At 36.3% G+C, this 20211-nt stretch overlaps 1 protein-coding gene across 1 annotated transcript in view; it reads right to left on the bottom strand.

Annotated features, from left to right (window-relative positions):
- LOC132117355 (teneurin-2-like) overlaps positions 1 to 20211 on the bottom strand; it is a 154269-nt gene that overhangs the window by 56448 nt on the left and 77610 nt on the right. The window contains exon 4 of the mRNA XM_059526599.1: positions 6914 to 7152. Coding sequence (XP_059382582.1) covers positions 6914 to 7152 — 239 coding nt within the window. The remainder of the gene's footprint in view (positions 1 to 6913; positions 7153 to 20211) is intronic.

Below are 20211 nucleotides of genomic sequence, written 5' to 3'. Positions count from 1 at the left end.
TGGGCTGTCACCCTCCACCCTGATAGTGTATGTGGCTGCCATTGCAGCCCATCACAATGCAGTGGACGGCCGGTCCCTGGGGAGGCATGAACTGATCGTTTGGTTCCTGAGGGGTGCCAGAAGGTTACATCCTCCTAGGATACCCCTGACTCACAGGGGGATGAACGCCTTTCTTCTCCCAGTAGAGTTCCCCGGTTGGCGTACCCTGGTCGAGCATCCCCCAGCACCCTCGGCAATCAGACTTGGCGGAGCAGTCTGTCGCCAGGCCCAGTACTGGTGTTAGCATGCCCGGAGTTCCGGTCAGCCCCTGTACTGGGCTAGGTGTTCATGTGGCTTGATTCCCTACGGGTAATCCCATATGTGTATTGTTCCACGGTAAGGTTTCCCTCTTGGCAAACCGGTGTCTTCCCTTGACAGACCCGCTCTGTCAGTCTCTTCTGGCAGCTGTTCCATCCCTACTCTAAGGTAGGACCTGCCTCAGAGACCCATTCCATATGTAGTACTGCCCCCCGGGCCAGTCCATATCAGTATCTCCACATGTCACCTCCCTACGGGTAAGATGTGGTCTCTGTAGCGACCTTTTCCTAAGGCTCGCTTCCCCATCATCTTGCCAAGCTGTAAGAACAAATAGGGAAGATTTGAAGCAATCTTTCTCCGAAGGTTGAAATCCCTTTCACTCACTTTGTGTGGGCAGAACAGCAGCGTGGCCTTCTCCAGCAGCGATGTACTCTTCCTTTGGCCCCTTCGGTACCAAGGTCAGTGAATTTGCGCAGGGGCTTTGGGAAGGTTACGACCTTAAGCATAGCTTTTGTGGCACGCCAGGGCTTGTTGACAATTGCAGCGCCCAAGGGTTGTGACAGTGTTCAGGTTGTGGCATTTTCCGTAGGACCCCATATGTCGTTCGACATAACTCGTAGTGACCGACAGATAGGGAACGTCTCGGTTACGTACGTAACCCTCATTCCCTGATGGAGGGAATGGAGACGTTATGTCCCCATGCCACAACCTTGAACCGGTCGCTGTTGCCAGGACACGTTCTCGGCTCCTCAGCGTAAAACCTAATGAGTGGATGCACCTGTCGCCCTATTTATACCCGTTGGCACGGGGAGTGGCTCAGGTATGTTAAATCCACTAGCCAATTTTCATTGGCGTTTTCTCTTAAACTCAGAGATGATTGGCCTCCCAAGTAAGACATAACATCTCCGTTCCCTCCATCAGGGAATGAGGGTTACGTACGTAACTGAGACATTAACCTTAAAGTGGGACTCAACACTGATTACTGTCAGACTTTCAAAATCCTTTATCACTTGAATTAAGATCATAAAAAAAAACTGTAAAGCACAGCTCCCCACAAAATCAGACTTTAGCACCTCTTCTTACTTTAAAATCATTCTGAGGTTAAATCATATCAAAAGATAAAATTTTATAGTTATGATACTGTTTTTGAAATAAAATCTTTGCATAGCTATGACAGAAAACACTGGCATCTAACAAATCCTTGAAAAAAAATAAATAACAGTTAATCTTAAAAAAATTAAGCATATAAATAAACCTAAATAGCAAATGAAGCAGTCAAATAAGCCGTATGTGTCCTACTCTGTCTCCTAAACTCCTGAAACACTGGTCTCATATTTTAGAGCAGTGAATATAATTTAGGAAAGAGATCAATTAAATCTGTATAAGCGTGAAAATATTCAGAGCTAACCCCCTTTGTAATCATTAACATTTTCATAAAAATCTGTAATTTAATTTCCTTTTTTTCGCAAGTAACTGTAAGTGTTTACAGTTAGATTTTGTAATTATATTACGTATATGACAGACAGAAATATAATAGCTGGGTATATTACGTTAGACTCACAGACAGCTGTCCAGATTTCATTTTATATAAACAAAATGCAAAATAAAGTGACCCAAAATACTGTCATTGTCAATAAGTTTGTTTTCTGTGGACTCACAAGCCAGTGATCAGCTTTCAAAGGTGTGATATATTGTGTCAATAAAAATACATATTTTGGTCCGCCTTATATTATTCTTTCACTATTCACTGTAAAAACAACTGGTAATTTTCTCCCAGGACTTTAACCATTAATTTTAAAGACATTTCTGTTAACCCTAATACAAAACGCAAAGAATTACAAAACTTAAAACACAGGTTAAACACCTGTAAAATTCAATAAAGAAAATTATTTCATATTAATACAGTGCATTGTGGCCTTTTTTATTTTTATTTTTTTATACAGTGTACATACAGTCTATTTATGGCAAATACATAATGGCACATAAAGAGTAAATAAACAAATATATTAAAATAATTGTTATGGATTTACACATGTAATTACAGAAATAATTACAAATGTAAATACACACATTTTATTTAATGGAAGTACAATATTTTTTCACAGTAGATGCACTGCAAAAAATAATTAACTTAAATGTTATTACACAGTGTGAATAAAAACACTTAATGAAAAGTGGGTCCTTTATTTTCTTTAAATATAGAAATCATGATGCAGAATGTTGGTTGGCCTTTATTGGCTTTGGCTGTTAAACTTAGCTCAAGTCTGATGTATACACAAAAATACTAATAATATAATTCAGTTTAATTTTAGTGGATCAATACAAAATCATAGAATAGAGAATTGTAAAGCATTGGCATATCTGCATTAGCCATCACAGACATCGTAAATTCAAACAAATCAGATGAATAAATTAATGTCTCACCTCCATTATTTCCCTTCGAACATTTACTTTCACGTAATGTTCATGTTATAGAACAGAAATGCATTGTGAATGTCAGTTCATATTGTCGTTAAGTGTGGGGGCAGAATACTTATCTTAGCCTTTAAACATCCATCATTTATCTCTTCTTCTTTTATCATCTTTCAGCAATTAGTCCAGATTAGTCACAGTGGCCTTACGTGCTGAACCCCCACCTCTACACCACCATCCACATCAGGACCGCAACACACCTTCCACATCAGGACCGCAACACCTGTCTCCTAGCAACCTGCATCCAGATCTCAGGCAAGGGATGCTGCCTCTGACACAAGAATGACAAGACACACATTCTCTGGATCAGACATCCAAGAGCTTGACGATGTAATGGTGCCACGGGTGAGCAGTGGACAAAGCACTGGAATGCTGGATTTCAATAGGAGCGCACTTGGAATGCTAGGACTGGAATTTAATTCTTCTATTTACAATGCAAATGTGTTCTGAAGTCAGTTCATATTACTGGCACAGACAAACATTTAAGCAACAGCTCTCTGCTAGTTGGACAACATACAGTATGAAGGTTCAAAACAAATAAAAGGAAAATTATTTTAAAAATGTAGCTTCAAACATGTGACAGCTTCTTAAAAATAATTATTCATATAAGTTTCATATGGTTTGGAAAATCTTTTATGATATTTTCAAGAAAAAAAATAGGAAGCACTTTAGTATAAGGACCCATTTTAATCATTAGTTGCTTATTAGCATGCCTATTATTAACAAACTACACTTAACAACTACATTACTAACTATTAATAAGCAGCAAACTAGTAGTGTATTGAGGCAAAGGTTGTAACTAATGGTTTGTTATTAGTGAGAATTGGACCTTAACATAAAGTGTGACTAAAAATAAAATCTAAAAACCCCCAATTAATCACCAGTTAAAACAAAATAAATATGAATAAATAAAGTCTATTTTCAAAATATTTTTTTCAAGGTAAAAGTATAAATACACCACTGTTCAAAAGCAGTTATAATGTTACAAAAGATTTCTGCTTCAAACAAATTCTGTTCTTTTGAACTCTCTATTCATCAATAACTGCAAAATCGATCCCGTTTTCTAAAAAACTATTAAGCAGCACAACTGTTTTAACACTGATCATTTTAAGAAATGGTTCTTGAGCACCAAATCATTTGACATGAAAGACTGTAGTAATGGCTGCTGAGAGAGAGAGAAAGAGAGAGAGAGAGAGAAAGAAAGAGAGAGAGAGAGATTTACAGAACCCAAACTGTATTTAACATATAATAAAGGAATGCATGAGAGATTACTGGAAAATAATTTTTAAATATAATGCCAGACTACTATTATAAATACAAATAAGCATATATTATATAGACTATTATACACTATTATTTCCTTTGAAAGAGTCAACATTATTTTAAATATCCAAGAAAAACAAAACAAAGCACCACTATGTGATGTAAGGTATAGACCAGCAGAACTGCAGCTTTCAGTCCGAGTGTGCATTCAAATACAAAGTGTTGTGTGAAGTCTGCTGGAAACTTTTCAAGAACCTGTGTGAGTCAGGCAATGAACAGTGTTGCTCAATGGGTGGTTACAGCTCAGCGGACCAGTCACACATATGCATTAAGAGTCGCATTATACCGGCACAAAGTCCCTGAGGTTTTGGAATAGTTTACAGAACACTTTACAGGCCACTGCGCACAAGACACACACACAAAAATACACTCTCATTTAAAAACACACTCACATCAAAAGTACCTTGAGCATATATTCAAAGTGTGTATGTGTGTATATTTATAAATGTCTGACAGTACTGAGGCAAAAACTGACTCAGAAATGTGCACAAGAACTAAAAATAAGGCAGAAGCCAAGTATGCCTGCAAAATAAACAAAGAAAAACAAATGAGATATTGAAATTGTAAATGTGTGGATTATTCAAGCAGAAAAGACAGAATGTTGTTTTCTTCACTGCTTGGTAAAGGTGCAACTCTCTCTCAGACTGGCACAGACTCAAGGTGCTTGGTGACATTTACAGCCGACTGTGTTTCTGGAAGGGATCCGACTCTTATCGGACTCAACACGCAGTCTCTTTTGCCTTTCCTTACCATTCAAGTGCAACACTCAGCCACGAAAATACACAAAAATGTGTGTTTGTGTGTGTGTGTGTGGGGGGGGGGGTGTCTTTTTTTTTTACAAATTCACTTGAGTATGTATCAGAACAACAACACAACATTTTGCTTGAACTCAACCTAAATCTTTTTTTTTTATAAAAAGAGAGGAACTTTAGATTTTAAACTAGGCAACACTCCCTGCAGAGAGGTCCTTTGATAAGCCCAAACCCTCCTTCCCAAATACATCCGAATCACAGCTCATATCAAACGGCAGGTGAATCACATGCTGCCGTCTGAAGTAAACGTGCACACTCTGAGGCTCCTTCCGCCCCTCTGCGTGGGTATTTGCTTTGCTGCAATTGTAACACAACAATTACACACGTCAGTGGTTTATCAAAGACGCTTTGAAGTGCTTCGTTCTTCGTGATAAATGTCATTCTTCTGAGTGAGTCATCTCAGGGTCATTCTTTGCACTTTGAAAGGCCATGGTGTGCTAGAGGACAGTGAGCACTGCCCGGCAAAACCTCTGCTAACTACGCTAACTCGTGCTCATGACATTTAAGGAGTGTCTAATTAAATTAATTGATGTATCATGCCGTGGTTGCTGACTTATTGTTTAGACAGCAATAAATGATCCATCAAGGATCCATGAATTCAGTTCAGGACCTAATTATACATGATTGAATTGTAAAATGTGAATTAAATATCACAGTTTGCATCATGATAAATTGCTTGAAAAGTTACTTTTATGCTAAGACAGTTTCACTGATCACAACTGAATCAATTACTCAGCAAAACAAATTCAATGCAAGTTTGCAATTTATTTTAATTAGTGCTGTCAAATGGTTAATCGTGATTAATCACATCCAAAATAAAAGTTTTTGTTTACATAATGTGTGTGTATATTGTGTATATTTATTATGTGTATTAGGGGTGTGACGGTACGTGTATTCGTACCGGACTGTTTCGGTACAGGGCTTTCAGTACGGTGCACGTGTTTACCGAATGACCGAATGCAATATTTTGTGTGCGGAACATAGGTACATTCTCGTGTTTCCACATGAACATATTAAGTGGCGGAAGTCTCCGCGTTCAGCGCAAATCCCGCCCTGCAGCTGATTCTAACGTTTTCAAAAGGCATCACGCGAGAGTGAACATCACTACAACTAGGAAAAAAACGACCGTAATTCAAATGCAGCTCCCGTCGGCATTTAAACAGACCTTTGCTCTTAATTCTGATCGGGCCAACGCAATAACGAAATCCGAGCAGGTCTAAAAACTGAAACTGTTGATGCTGCACTTTACACTTTGGAAAAGTTATATATATATATATTTTAAATATGAGCAGGCCTACAAGCTGGGATTGGTAATGCTGCACAGTAATCATAGTTATTTATTTATATTTTTCATTATATTTTATTATGTGATATTGGTTTGAGACTGAGAGTATTTTAAGTAGTGGAGAATTTTGCAGCAATATTTTATTTCTTATTCTTTTTTATTATATATATATATATATATATATATATATATATATATATATATATATATATATATATATATATATATATATATATATATATATATATATATATATATATATATTAAAAGTGTTTAAAAAAGTGTAAACAAATTGTTACAAAAATTTATAGTAATAAACAACCTGCAGTTTGATGTTTGCATTTCTTTCCCTTACTGTACCGAAAATGAACTGAACCGTGACTTTAAAACCGAGGTACATACCGAACCGTGATTTTTGCGTACCGTTACACCCCTAATATACATATATATATATATATATATATATATATATATATATATACATTTTTCTTAAACATATACATGCATGTATTTATATATACATATTAAATATACACAGCACATACACTTTTATTTTGGATGCGATTAATCAAGATTAATTGTTTGACAGCGCTAATTTTAATATCTACTAATGGAATAAAAACACCTTCTGAACAACTGGGGATGCTTCCACTGTAGCAGATTCCAGTTGCATTTTATTTGGGGACAAAATCATCCATGACAAACAATGATTTGAAGGACATACCTATGACATAAGACAGCAGGACAGCCAGCAGCACAGCGGCTGCGATCGCAGACACAGCAGCGCATTTCCAGCTGCAGTACTTGGAGGGCTTCTTCAGCTTGAAGGAGCTCCTGGAGAATGTGTTTCTGGGTAAGAGCCGGGGCGGTGGGGAGTAGACGGTACCACCGGTCAAGGGATAACCTGGTGAAGAGCTGCTGAACAGAGGAGTGCTCCCAGATGGGGTCTTGAAAAGAAAGTGCCTACAAGAAGAAAGAAAGAAGAAAGAATGATAACACAGCACTTGTCAGCACCTTTTAAACCAACAGAAGAAAAATATTTTTCTTATCTTACTTCTAGACTAAATGTTCTGAAAATTGTCAATATGCCCACATCTTTACTGGACTTTGATAAATCTCATAACAATCTTCTTTAATGAGCTGAATGACTAAAAAAAGCCCATTTAAGCTTATTTACTGGCTAACTCTGAGGAGTAGGCTATTTGTTTCATTCACATTTTCCAGAAGCTCAGGTTATTCATTTTGTTCTCATGCTGTAGTTTTCTAACAACCAGTTCAATTTGTACAATAATGGCTTTAAATGAGGCTCATTTAACACAACTCTGGTCATTTAAAAAGTATTAAGCATTAGACTACTACTTTGTGTACTATCAGAGAAGACTGAATACATCATAAAGACAACTCCCATCGAATGGTCAGCAGAGAGAATTGATTTTTGATGTTGTTAAATCCCTGTGCTCAGTAGGACACTGAATAACAGTTCTAAGCACCTTGGACTGTATCGAACCTTTATAATTCAAAAGATTATCACCATCAGACATAACACAAGAGGTCATGGTGATGATAAAGTGCTCAGCAAAGCACCAGTTTGCTGTGACATGTAGGGCAATGTTATCGCAAAAGTCAAAGGTGGGCTAAAAGGGGGAATATGTGTGTGCGTGTTTGGGGATGGGGGCAGATGGGATGGGGATGAAAGCAGATGACAGTTGACCAGGAAGCTTTGATGAGCACTAGGTTTGGCTCAGGCTGAGGTCCTATGCTAAATCAGCCTTAGATCTTTGTCCATGTGTCTTGTTCGGGACAGGCGGTCCACTCTGACTCCAACAGGCCTCTCTGTCGCCCCCCTGCAAGGCATCCAACAGCTCCCTGCTGCCCACAGCCAGAACAACCCATGAGCACTGGGGTCTGTTTGTTTTTTCAATGTTTTTGAAGTCTCCATTATTTAATGAAATATGATTAAATTAAATATTCTAACATGTTTTAAAGTTTAATTGATTTGTAGCTAAATTCTTTAGCAGCCATTACTCCAGTCTTCAGTGCCACATGATCCTTCAGAAATGTTGATTTATGCCCAATTAATGTTTATTATTTCTATGCTGAAAACACTTAATATTTTTGTAGAAACCATGATTCCTTTTATTCAAGTCTTTGATAAATAAAATAATAACTGCATATTATTATGTCTTTCCTGTCTCTTTGATCAGTTGAATGTGTCCTTGCTGAATAAAAGAATATAGATGAATAAAAGTATTGGAGTGCCAAATATTAATTTGTAAAACAAATAAATAAATAATAATAATAATTATAATAATCCAAACTTTGGAATAGTAGTGTAAAAAACAGTACTTTTTTCCATGGAACCCAAAGGTTTAAGGATTTTTTTTCTCTATAATGAAGGAATAAATTAATTGTTTTTCAAGTATAGCCCATTATAATCATACTATGAAAGTGGTCAATATGACATGCATTTTATTCACAAATCAATATATTAATGGCTAGGGCTGTAGCTATCGAATATTTTAGTAATCAAGTATTCTACCAAAAATTCCATCGATTAATCGAGTAATCGGATAAAATGTGTTTTTGCTTAATTAAAGTGCAATATTAATTATGCAAGAGAAAATAAGACTCCTGGGTCTCTTAAAATGAACAACTAAGTTTCCTTTTTTAGAAAAAAAATATTTGTATTTTTTAAATGCATAGAATGCAATGCATACATCAAAAATAAACATGTAATTATTACCCAATTTCCCTGTCTGTACTTGTACTGTGAACAATGACAATAAAGTTGACAGATGAATTAAGTGCATTTAAGTGCCATTTAGTTGGGGCTTTAAATAAAGCATTTTCTGAGATGCACATTAAACATTAAACACATAAAACATTAATTTAATTGATCTTTTAATTATTGAAAATTAAGCAAACTTAACTTTTTGGTACTAAACCGCAATAACTAAACTAAACCGGACTTTTATTTTGACGGGTTGACGTACCTTTACAGTTCTGTGTATGTGATGTGATGCTAGTTTTACTCAAATCAAACGGTCAAATGCTCATGAAGTGACTGTCAGAGCAGTTCTGGAGATGTTGTTCATGTGTTCACGTCCTTATTTAGTGAGACAGCAGACGCTGAAATCACAGTGAGCATCACGCGCGCTTCACTGTGTTTAATGAATGAAGAAGTGCTTCTGCTCCATTCATTAACACAGACACACGCAGAACATGCAGGATTCATATTTAAATAGACTGTTCCGGCTTAATATTTACAGATATTAGTCCATATCGTGATTTGATGTAAGTGCAATGACCTATTTTTGATTAATTCATTCAAAATGTGGCAAATTCCGTGCCATTCGGCGTTAAATTGTAAATTCCGTTTTTATGACTGGATTTCGCGATTCCGTCCGCGTTTTTTGCATCGCGGAAATCACAGGGCCCTAGTTGTGGTGTGCCAGCTCTATCTTGCAATGGACACATGCCACAACGTTCTCTTTATGTTTGCCCGCGCCCTCAAATCAAAACACTGCTGACTCCTTGCAGTATGCGATTTCGGACGCAGCGCTTGTATCTCCTTCCGTTTTGTGGGTGACGTAAACACGTTGTGTCACATTAAAAAAAAATAATGACGTGAGATTTAAAATAAATTAAAAGAGTCTTCGAGGCAGAGGAATTTGCCTCGATCATTTTTTGTAATCAAGTTACTCGAGGAATCGTTTTAGCCCTATTAATGGCACTGGTTCTTGCATGCCACATGACACATAACTGCCAGTTGTGCCAGAACAATTTTGACTGAATAACAATTTAAATTTCCAACTGTTTCTCAAATAAATCTATTGTATGTGTTCAGATGACTGTAGATTATTACCTTTCAGAACGTGCTTTTTTTTCTTTTCATTTTTAGCTTGTCAGGCCCTGGTCACTGTATTCTTTATATGCATGGTAAAAAAGCGTTTGAACTGCTCTTCTGAACTTCTTTTCAGGTCCAGAGAAGAAAGTCATATGAGTTTGGAAAGACATGACGATAAGAATAAAGGATAGAATTTTCATTTTATTTTGAACTGTTCTCTTGTCTGCGTTTGGTTGCTGCTGTTCATTTCAGCACTGGAAAAAAGTAACAGGTTGTGAAATGGCACTGTCAGGTTCCTGCGCAGCTGTGGGTCAAATTCACAGCAGAATAAGTGGGTGAGTTTGAACTGTGTTTTTCATTCGAGCTGGATGAGAGCAGTGAAGTGGGTAGAGAGAAAATCTGTCATTCCCTACTCCGTTGCTTTTACTTTGTGTGTGTGGCCTCGCACTAAACAGTGCAATCTTGCTGTGCAGTCACGGTCATCTGTGGACAAGCTCTGACTCAAGGTAACTCATTCAAGCCTTTATCATTCATCTGAAAGCAGGCAGACAATTTTTTTTACCCCCATTCTAGCTTAATAACACACATCATAGAATATAAAACATTGCTTTTCCGTAGCAGGGACTTGTCATCATAATAGTATACAAGGAGAAAATCTTAAAATAAATAATGCAGTTCAAAATCTATATTTAAAGAGCAGATAATATCCGGGAAATGCTTTGAAGTCCAAACATATTTCATCATATGGCTTGACAGACGTGTTAGATAAATCAACTTAAGAGAAGCGTTAAAGCCAGACATTGGGGCCATGTGAATAATCGACCCTCTAGGCCAAATTACATTACACTGAAGAGGAGAGATGTGTGAAAGGGAGACAGGGATGGATAAATGGAGAAAGGCTGAAAAGGAAAGAGAACTAAGCGGCCCATAAAAGCGTTAGAGTAGGAATATATTCATACTGTGACCCACAGTCATTAACCCCTGAGCTACATCTACAAGGTAATGGAAACAACACTTAGGTTCGGTTTACACACATACACACAGTGATTAATGAGCACACATACAGAGACAGACAGGACAGACCCTGTGGCTATCAGGCATGTGAGTCAAAGCTGCATCATATCTGGCGGACACTAATTGCAAAATGGCATGCAGAAGGAAAATTAATTGATATTCCATCTTATCTTTTTAAGTGTTGCTGTGCTTTTCAAAAGAAGGTTTGAAGATTGTACAAAATTAAAGAGACCAATCTATCTATCTATCTATCTATCTATCTATCTATCTATCTATCTATCTATCTATCTATCTATCTATCTATCTATCTATCTATTTATGGCCTCTTAGTTTCATAAATTGTTACTGAAAAATTGTATAAACACACCTTTCAACAATATATTTTCATCTTCCAGTTGGTTATTTTTATATATATATATATATATATATATATATATATATATATATATATATATATATATATATATATATTATAGTATGCAGTCATGTTTCAGTTGGAATGGATTTTTTTCATTTCTATTTATGTATTCTTTTTAAGAATATTTTTAAGAAATATTTAGACTTAATAGGCTTTTTATCTTCAAACATTATTTTTTTTTTTAAAATCTGGACTACAAATGTCCTAGATATTGTTTGAAAGTGTTTTGATCTTTTATTGTTCATTCACACTTTTTTTATAGCTTATTATGACAATTAATGGCTTCATTTGTTAACATAAACTGCCAATGAAAAAAACATATTCTGAACATTCATTAATCTGAGGTATTCCAATATTTAATAACACATTGTTAAAATTGAAAGTTGAAAATTTGTTATTTAATGAGCTAACATGAACTAAGACTTTTAAGATTTTTTAACAAAGATTAATAACTTCTATAGTAAATGTAGCTATTGCTCATTGTTTAGCAGTGCACTTATTGAATGAGCACTATGCGATGTCCGAACTGATTATACTATATTTTATGTATTGCACTGTATTTTATGTAAAATCATTTTCTATTTTTAAACTGTCTTAAATTCATTTTAAGTCAATTTTTAAATAGTTTTCTTTTTCAAGTTCTTAAATTGCTTGTTTTATTTTTGTGATTATTTTTCTTCATTACTTTTTTTTACTTTCTTTTTGAATTACCATGTTTTACCATTCTTCATGAATTACCATTACGAAATATGCTATATAAATAAACTTGCCTTGCCTTGCCTTGAATGTTAATGCATTAACTAAGGTTAACTAATGAGGTCTTATTGTAAAGTGATACCTATTGGTTTTTATAGTTCTTTTGCACTTTAATGTGTAAAACATTTAACTTTTATATATTTTTCTGTATTGCTTTATTGTTTTAAATGTTTAGTTATTTTTGTTATAAGAAAAAAGGTTATTTAACCTTTTATACTGTATTATGACCACTTTTTTTGAACTAAATTTCAATACCGTGATAAAAACATTATCAATTAATCGCAACAGGAAATTTTGATTTCGGCATATCCCTAATATATATATATATATATATATATATATATATATATATATATATATATATATATATATATATATATTAGGGATATGCCGATATCAAATTTTCCTGTTGCGATTAATATCGATTAATAATATCCATATATATATATATATATATATATATATATATATATATATATATATATATTTTTTTTTTTTTTTTACTACCAAGTCAATACTTACATTTAAAAAATGTAGTGATTCCGGTTTGGGAGGATTTCTGGTCTTACGTGACGCTGTCTTTCCATGTAACACAATAATTTAGAATATATATATTTCTTTTTTCAATCTCTGTTAGTCTCAGCCACTGTATTTATCCTGGTCATACATGCAGTATCTGTATAAATCTGTACTCTGTGTTTTGTATGATATTGTCATGTACTGAACAAAAACAATAAAAACTTGAATTATAAAAAAAAAAAAAAAATGTAGTGATACCAGTCTTTTCATTGTACCAGAAGTACGAAATACTGACTCACTGACAGCTGCTTTCAAAGGCTCCCATATTTTTGTAAGTGTACAGCATCAAAGATTTCAGTTTAAAACGTGTTTTTGCAGGACCGAGCATTGTAGCCAATCAAAGATACGTTTGTTAAGCATGTGAAGGCAACAGCTAATCAGAGGTGTGTAAGTGAAAACCGCCAAAGTTTAATCAGCTTGAGCCAACAAAGTAACCAACAAAGTGTAAACAAGATTTGAACATGAACTGAACTGATAATAGCTTCACTGATTACAAAGGAGAGTCTTTGCTCACTTCCTGTTCATAACCCATTTAAATAAAAGTTATTTTTTATGCTAAGTACACTGTAAAGTCTCTAAAGTGATGACTGTATAAAACTGTGGGAATGAATCTGACATTGCGATGTTTGATAATGTGATAACCTGAGGAATGGATAGGACAAAACCAATCTGATGTGTCAGAACAGATCTGTGCAATTAAGTCTTGCAGCATAAGTGGACTAGACCGACCACTTGTTCTGTTATCTGTAATTTGTTTCTTTGTTATTATCACAATATTACAATAATTTATGTTATTATTGTTTCATTTGATCGGTTCAATAAAATAGCTGCTTTTTAGGCAGAACAGTTCTTGTTGCTTAACCGGTCCATTCCATGCTGATCCAGGCAATTCGATTTCATGTACCACAGTGGGGGTGATAACAAAGCGTGTCAGTTGTTGCCGTCATAACGCCGGTGTTTACATATAGTATTATATGTAAATAGCAATTACAATAAGATATATGACTTCATATATATGATCAGATATTTTTGTTTATTTTGCTTAAATAGCATGCTTGGTCAGCTACAGAGAGCTGAGAACAGTTGCCTTGTGGAGCCGAGTTAAACTGAGACCTAAATGGAATCATTCGTTGTTGTTCTTAGAATGGTTTGGCTGATGGTGTAAAAGCCACACATTTTTACATAATTAATAGTTGAAGACTTCATGCTACTGTTTTAATGTCTTTTCTTAAATTATTAATAGCATTACAATCGCTTTTACTATGGTACCAAGAACCAAAGGACTTTACTGGTACTGGTACCTAATAATGAAATGTAGGTACTGTGACAATACTAAAAACAACTTTCAAAATTACTTATTACAAGGAAATTTGGCCCCTGGGCTAGGAGTTTGGGAAAAAAACAACAACACAATAATTGTATGTATGTATATATAAAATTGACAAACAGTAAGTCTTTGAGAAGGGGTTTATCAAGCTAGGTGGTGCATTAGAAAAGGGGCTCATCTCCTGTTTCCAAAATGCATCACAAAGTGCTTGAAAAAGCTGTAAACACATTGCACAAGGTGCAAACAACCTTACGCTTGCTTCACACCAATGTTTAATTTTTTTTCAAGTTTGTAGGTGTCCAGGTACAGAAACCAAATAATTAAATGTAAAATAGCACTGTATAGTCTTCAATGTAAAAATGAAATATGCAATCAAACCTACATTAATTCAGACACCTTCAACATTTCTCATATTATTACAGTTTTGCTATATATATAAAAAATTATGTCTGGTGTCTGAATAGTTTTTGGTTTGACTGTTAAAAGTACAAAGTAATTCAGTCAAGAGCAGTGAGTGACTTTCATTTTCATTTCTTGGATTAACATTACAGCAGCCAGTAGCTGAATTAGGTGCGGTCACTTTAAGAGACGACGAACGCATCCAATATAATTCACATCCCATTTTTTCCCTCAACTGTTTACTTTCACTTAAGAAATAACTTACAGATTTTTTGAACATAATTTCCAAGGTGGATATTTTGACATATTTTGTATGTATTTGTCGGCACAAGAGCAAAAATAAGCAAATTCGGTGTTCAAGCGTTTTGAGACGCCTTTCTCTGCGTGAGTCCTGAACACCTGAACACCGTGGTACTGAATTTGGCTCTTTCACATCTTTTTGTTTGTTCAAACTGCGATTTGTATTTGTTCGTTCAGGTGCAGGAGGGACTTCGAGGAGAACTTCGCAGAAGAGAGCTCGGTTCAGTGTCGCTGTCCGTGAGACGCGACTCTCTCTCGTGCGCACCGAACACAACGTGCGAGTAACCAGCTACTCTGTTCAGCTTTTCCGCGTCTTGTGTTTGGATGCTTTAATGTTTAAATCGACAAGCGGTAAGGCTTAAAAACATGTGAAAGAGATAAGCTTTCGTGACGATGCGCAGCAGTGGCCTGTCAACTGTCCTGAGCATCTTTTTAGGCTGGCCTCAGCCAGTCGGTTATATAAAATATCAAGGTGAAAGTCATCATAGCTTGCTTAGGAAGCTTTGGGGAAGTCGTGGCCTAATGGGGAAGTCGTGGCCTAATGGTTAGAGAGTCGGACTCCCAATCGAAAGGTTGTGAGTTCGAGTCCTGGGCCGGCAGGAATTGTAGGTGGGGGGAGTGCATGTACAGTTCTCTCTCCACCTTCAATACCACGACTTAGGTGCCCTTGAGCAAGGCATCGAACCCCCAACTGCTCCCCGGGCGCCGCAGCATAAATGGCTGCCCACTGCTCCGGGTGTGTGCTCACAGTGTGTGTGTGTGTGTTCACTGCTCTGTGTGTGTGTGCACTTCGGATGGGTTAAATGCAGAGCACAAATTCTGAGTATGGGTCACCATACTTGGCTGAATGTCACGTCACTTTCACTAGTATAGACCCAGCTCCCAACCCAACTTTGAGAATAGATTAACGGCGATATTTTTTTTAACGCCCGATAAGAGATTTTTTTAAACGCCGATAACGGCCCACCACTATATATATATATATATAATCAGAATCAGAATCAGAATCAGAAAGAGCTTTATTGCCAAGTATGCTTGCGCATACAAGGAATTTGTTTTAGTGACATAAGCTTCCAGTAAACAGAGACAACAACACACAGACAAAAAAAAAAATTTACAGGAGAATTACAAATTGGCAAATAAATAAGTGTATAAACAATTGTGCTATAAATGATAATGGAATAGGATTGAGTGAGATGCAGGAATGTTCTAGGATGGAGGGGTAACAAATAAATATAAGGATAAAAGCATATACACACACACACACACACACACATAAAAAGTCTGCTAAGCATTAACAAATTTACATTATCAAATTAACAAATCTGCTCAATGATTTTTGTTTTTTTACTTCTACCATAAAAATCACAATGATTCCTCAAAATGATGTCCATGCGTTTATCACAGTTTACACGAATATGAATTCCTTGAGCTTCTTCATCACAGTAAATTTAAATTAATCCCAATGTCAAGTTTCTGCACATTTTTTATTTGTAAAAAAAAATGTAAAACTTGCGTTAGCAAATAAACAGCAGCGAACGAATGAGAGAATGCTCAATCTACAGGGACATCTCACCAGCGAACCATCCACACCAAGCAGCGCAAACAGAGCATGACCGAGAAAAATGGTAATAAGCAAAAACAAGTCAAAGCTGCAAAAATTCTCACTTTCACAGTAAACACCTTTTCTCTCCTCCTCTGGGAGAGACGGAAAGGTCCAGAGCAATTAACAAGCAAACATAAGATTTTAACAGAGAACGCAAACACAAACATTTCTCAAGATAAATTAGAATTCCACACAAATATATAAACAGTCTGAAATGTCCAAAACATTCAGCCTAATTGGGATTTCCAATTCGGTGACAATGCCTTTGGTTTGGTGTTCAACATCTTTTACAGGGCCATGGTCTTTTGCTGTTTGCATGTAATGACTAAAATATATGGTCACTTCATAGATGCTGTTTATTTCCACAAACTCAAAATATGATACATGTCTACAGGAGGCCCAGCCAACAAAAAATGGTTTTATGTTGAGATCCATTGAAAGCTCACTGGAGAATCTCTCACTCTCATACAGCACATCGATCTACTGCCGTCCTCAATATAAGATGCAGTGGCAGCATTCAGAAGCATCAAACTGAGGCTGTTACATTCTGTCCACTTTATTCTCATCCATCTCCAGCTAGTGAAGTGTCTAAATAAGAGCTATTCCCATCCACTTAAGAAAATAATGTCGCACAACACATCTCCATTTTGTACCATCTGGGAATTGAAGCACCCACACTTTGGCCATTGAGAGTGGGGAAAAAACAGCAGTTCAAGTGAGTCTGAAAATGCATTTTAAATACACAACAATGTCACAAAATAATGTACAGTTCAGATGAAATGTTAACCCATGTAAAAATAAATCCCATAAAAAGACAGAATTAATGCATGCACAGAGATATTAAAGGATTTGTACATTATACTGTAATTGCCTGATTAGGTACATTGTAGTCAGGCCTATAAAGCAGCGTCTCTACCCACTGAAATCCTAGGGCTCAACAGTGAGGTAATATTTCAGTTTCAGTTATATTTCAAGTGTAGATTTGTTCTTGCCTCACCACAAATTTCAAAGCACCACCACAAAAGTATATTTATTTTACTCATGTTTTTATATGTCAGAAAGTAAATTAATACTTTTATTCAGCAAGGATGCATTCATGTTATTAAAAGATTTTGTAACACTTTCTATGAAGCCCATGTTTATAATACATTATAAGGGTATTCCTTAGGCATTATAACTTGGACAATAGCAATTAAATTAGGCCTTTAAAACCGAATGCACAGTTGCAATTGATGCAATGTACCGATACACGTGCTCACTACTGTTTACATTCACTTAAGACGTAATCAACTGTGTTTACGTGAATACTCGTCAAAACGGACAATTCAACATCATTTTGTGTGTAATTGTCCATTCATGCGATGCGAAAGAGTAGCTACTCACTTGTTGTGAGATGCACTTTCTGTGTGTATATGTTTCACTGTCTGCGCTCTGAAAACTGGACCGAATTGAACTCTTTTCTGTTGTCAGATTTATCCATATGTCTGCTCTTTTCTTAATCCCACATTTTTTTACATTTTATAAGGAGTGCAAAAGTTTAAGTTCGTTATTGTCTCATTGTCGTCGGTGAATAAAAAATGTACTTGACGACAATTATGACAAAAACTAAATTAACAGTGGTTATAACTAAATTACACATGCAATTACAGATGCTTGTCTAATGTTCTGGTTCAAAGAGAGTTATCACCTCTGCTGTCTTCTCCAGTGCTGGCAGGGCCAGTCATCAACTTTGTCTTTGAGCTTCAAAGAGATTCCAGGGGGAAGGAACGATTCCCCCATCCCCACGGCGAGCCACTAACCATGAGCCAGACATACTCAAAAGTCACAATACACATAGGAAAGGACATTGACTTCATTTATTCAACTGTTCCAAAATGTATATAGTGTATTACTGTATTGTATGCATGTTCCTAGCACATAGTAGCTTAGTTATAACTTTGTAGTACTATAGTGAAGCTCCAATTACTTGGATCTAGATAAATGAATGTATCAGTGCCCTAATGTTTTCCAAACCCTGGCATTTAAGGTATCAAAATGACTTCTGATTTCTGGGTTAATGGTGTATATCAGGGATAGGCAACTCCGCTCCTGGAGGGCCACTATCCTGCAGAGTTTAGCTTCAGCCCTCATAAAAACTCACCTGCCAGTATCTATTTAGTAATCCCGAAAACACTGATTGCCTTGTTCAGGTGTGTTTAATTAGGGTTGGAGCTAAACTCTGCAGGATAGTGGCCCTCCAGGACTGGAGTTGCCTATCCCTGGTGTATATTATGTCACCATAATTTGCACTATGCTATTTTTTTTTTTACCATACTTTTACTTAATATTGGACAAATCCTCCAGACCACCATAAACCATGCAAATAACTTTTCCGCTCAAAATTCACACCTCTACACTGGTCAGTCTGCCAAAGATAGGTGTAACTGGTAGACCCTTAAAAATCCCTAACCCAAACCAATCATCACTCAAACCCTTTGAGACACACTCTCCGAGATTCATCACCGTGGAGTCTGACTTTCCGGTAATTTGTATCTTCAAGAAACTTTGTCGATTCACTGTGGACTCCATTCCTGCTGTGGCCCTACTATGCCTGGAACAGGGTGACCATCCGCTGGAAGACCACGCACGGGGCATTTTACATCTTGCGTGCCTGACTCATTACCCTGCTTGCTCGCTCTGTTTTTTACTGCGGCAACTTAAGCAAGTGATCGAAGGCACGTGTTCCGGCCTACGGTCCCAGGGAGAATTTTGCCACTTTTGTGGAGTGGGTGCTGGAGAAAAATCTACTGTTTCTCTTTATTTGCCCCACCAAGGAGGACATCTCCAACCCCACTCTCAACCCAGAGACCAGCCAGCCATCATTCTGCAGCACGGAGTAACTGCCTGACACCACCGCAGATGGAGAGCCAGAACCAGCGTGCAGACCTGCGTCTGAGCCCACCATCGACCCAGAGCCTGACATGTTCTGATCAGGTTTGGGAGCCAGCAACATCGTCTGTTCCTGAGAAAGTTTTGGTGGAGATCAAGGGCTTGGAGGGAAGCCCTGCCCACACTCCTGCAGCTGAGGGTGAGCTCCAACTGGCCACTGGATATTATGTGGAACTAATGGACATTTTCCAAATGGACTCAATGGACGTGTGACAACACCATATTAAAATTAATTTTAAATATATAATGGACAATATATCTTGAAATTTTTTAAGAACTACACAGCACCATGTAAGTAGTTAGGTGTGGAGTGTTATTTGAGTGTTCCCTGTCAGGCTAATATTAATTTTGATGTGAGCTAGGTAATTTCAACTGAAAAAAGGGCAATGTTTACATGTTTTCACATTCACATTTGTTTGATGGTCCCCTTACTTTAAGTCTTATATTACACTAAAAATAGTTCAAAGCAAATAGTCATAGTACACATTCACCTGATCTGATATCTGATCTTATGTCTGTTTGAGAAAAAAAAAGAAAATTTTTACTATACTTATAAGTGGTCTTTGATTGCTTTAAAATAGCATAAGAAATCTGGCAAGATATGAGACTTATAATACATTATTATTATGAGAAATATAATTCATTATAACATGGATGCAACATGTTCACTGTGTGTTTTAAATAATCATACTCTTAAAAGCTATAAACCCAAATAAGTAAATATATAAATAATGAATAAAAAAAAAATTAAAATGGTTTGCCCAAAAAATATTAGGCAGCTCATTTATTTTTAACTGTGATAATAAGAAATGGTTCACAAATTATGTTTCTTTAAGAATGATTTGTGG

The sequence above is a fragment of the Carassius carassius genome, chromosome 36 (assembly GCF_963082965.1).
Source record: "Carassius carassius chromosome 36, fCarCar2.1, whole genome shotgun sequence".
Classification (NCBI taxonomy): Eukaryota; Metazoa; Chordata; class Actinopteri; order Cypriniformes; family Cyprinidae; genus Carassius; species Carassius carassius.
This window is presented reverse-complemented; position numbering and strand designations above follow the sequence as displayed.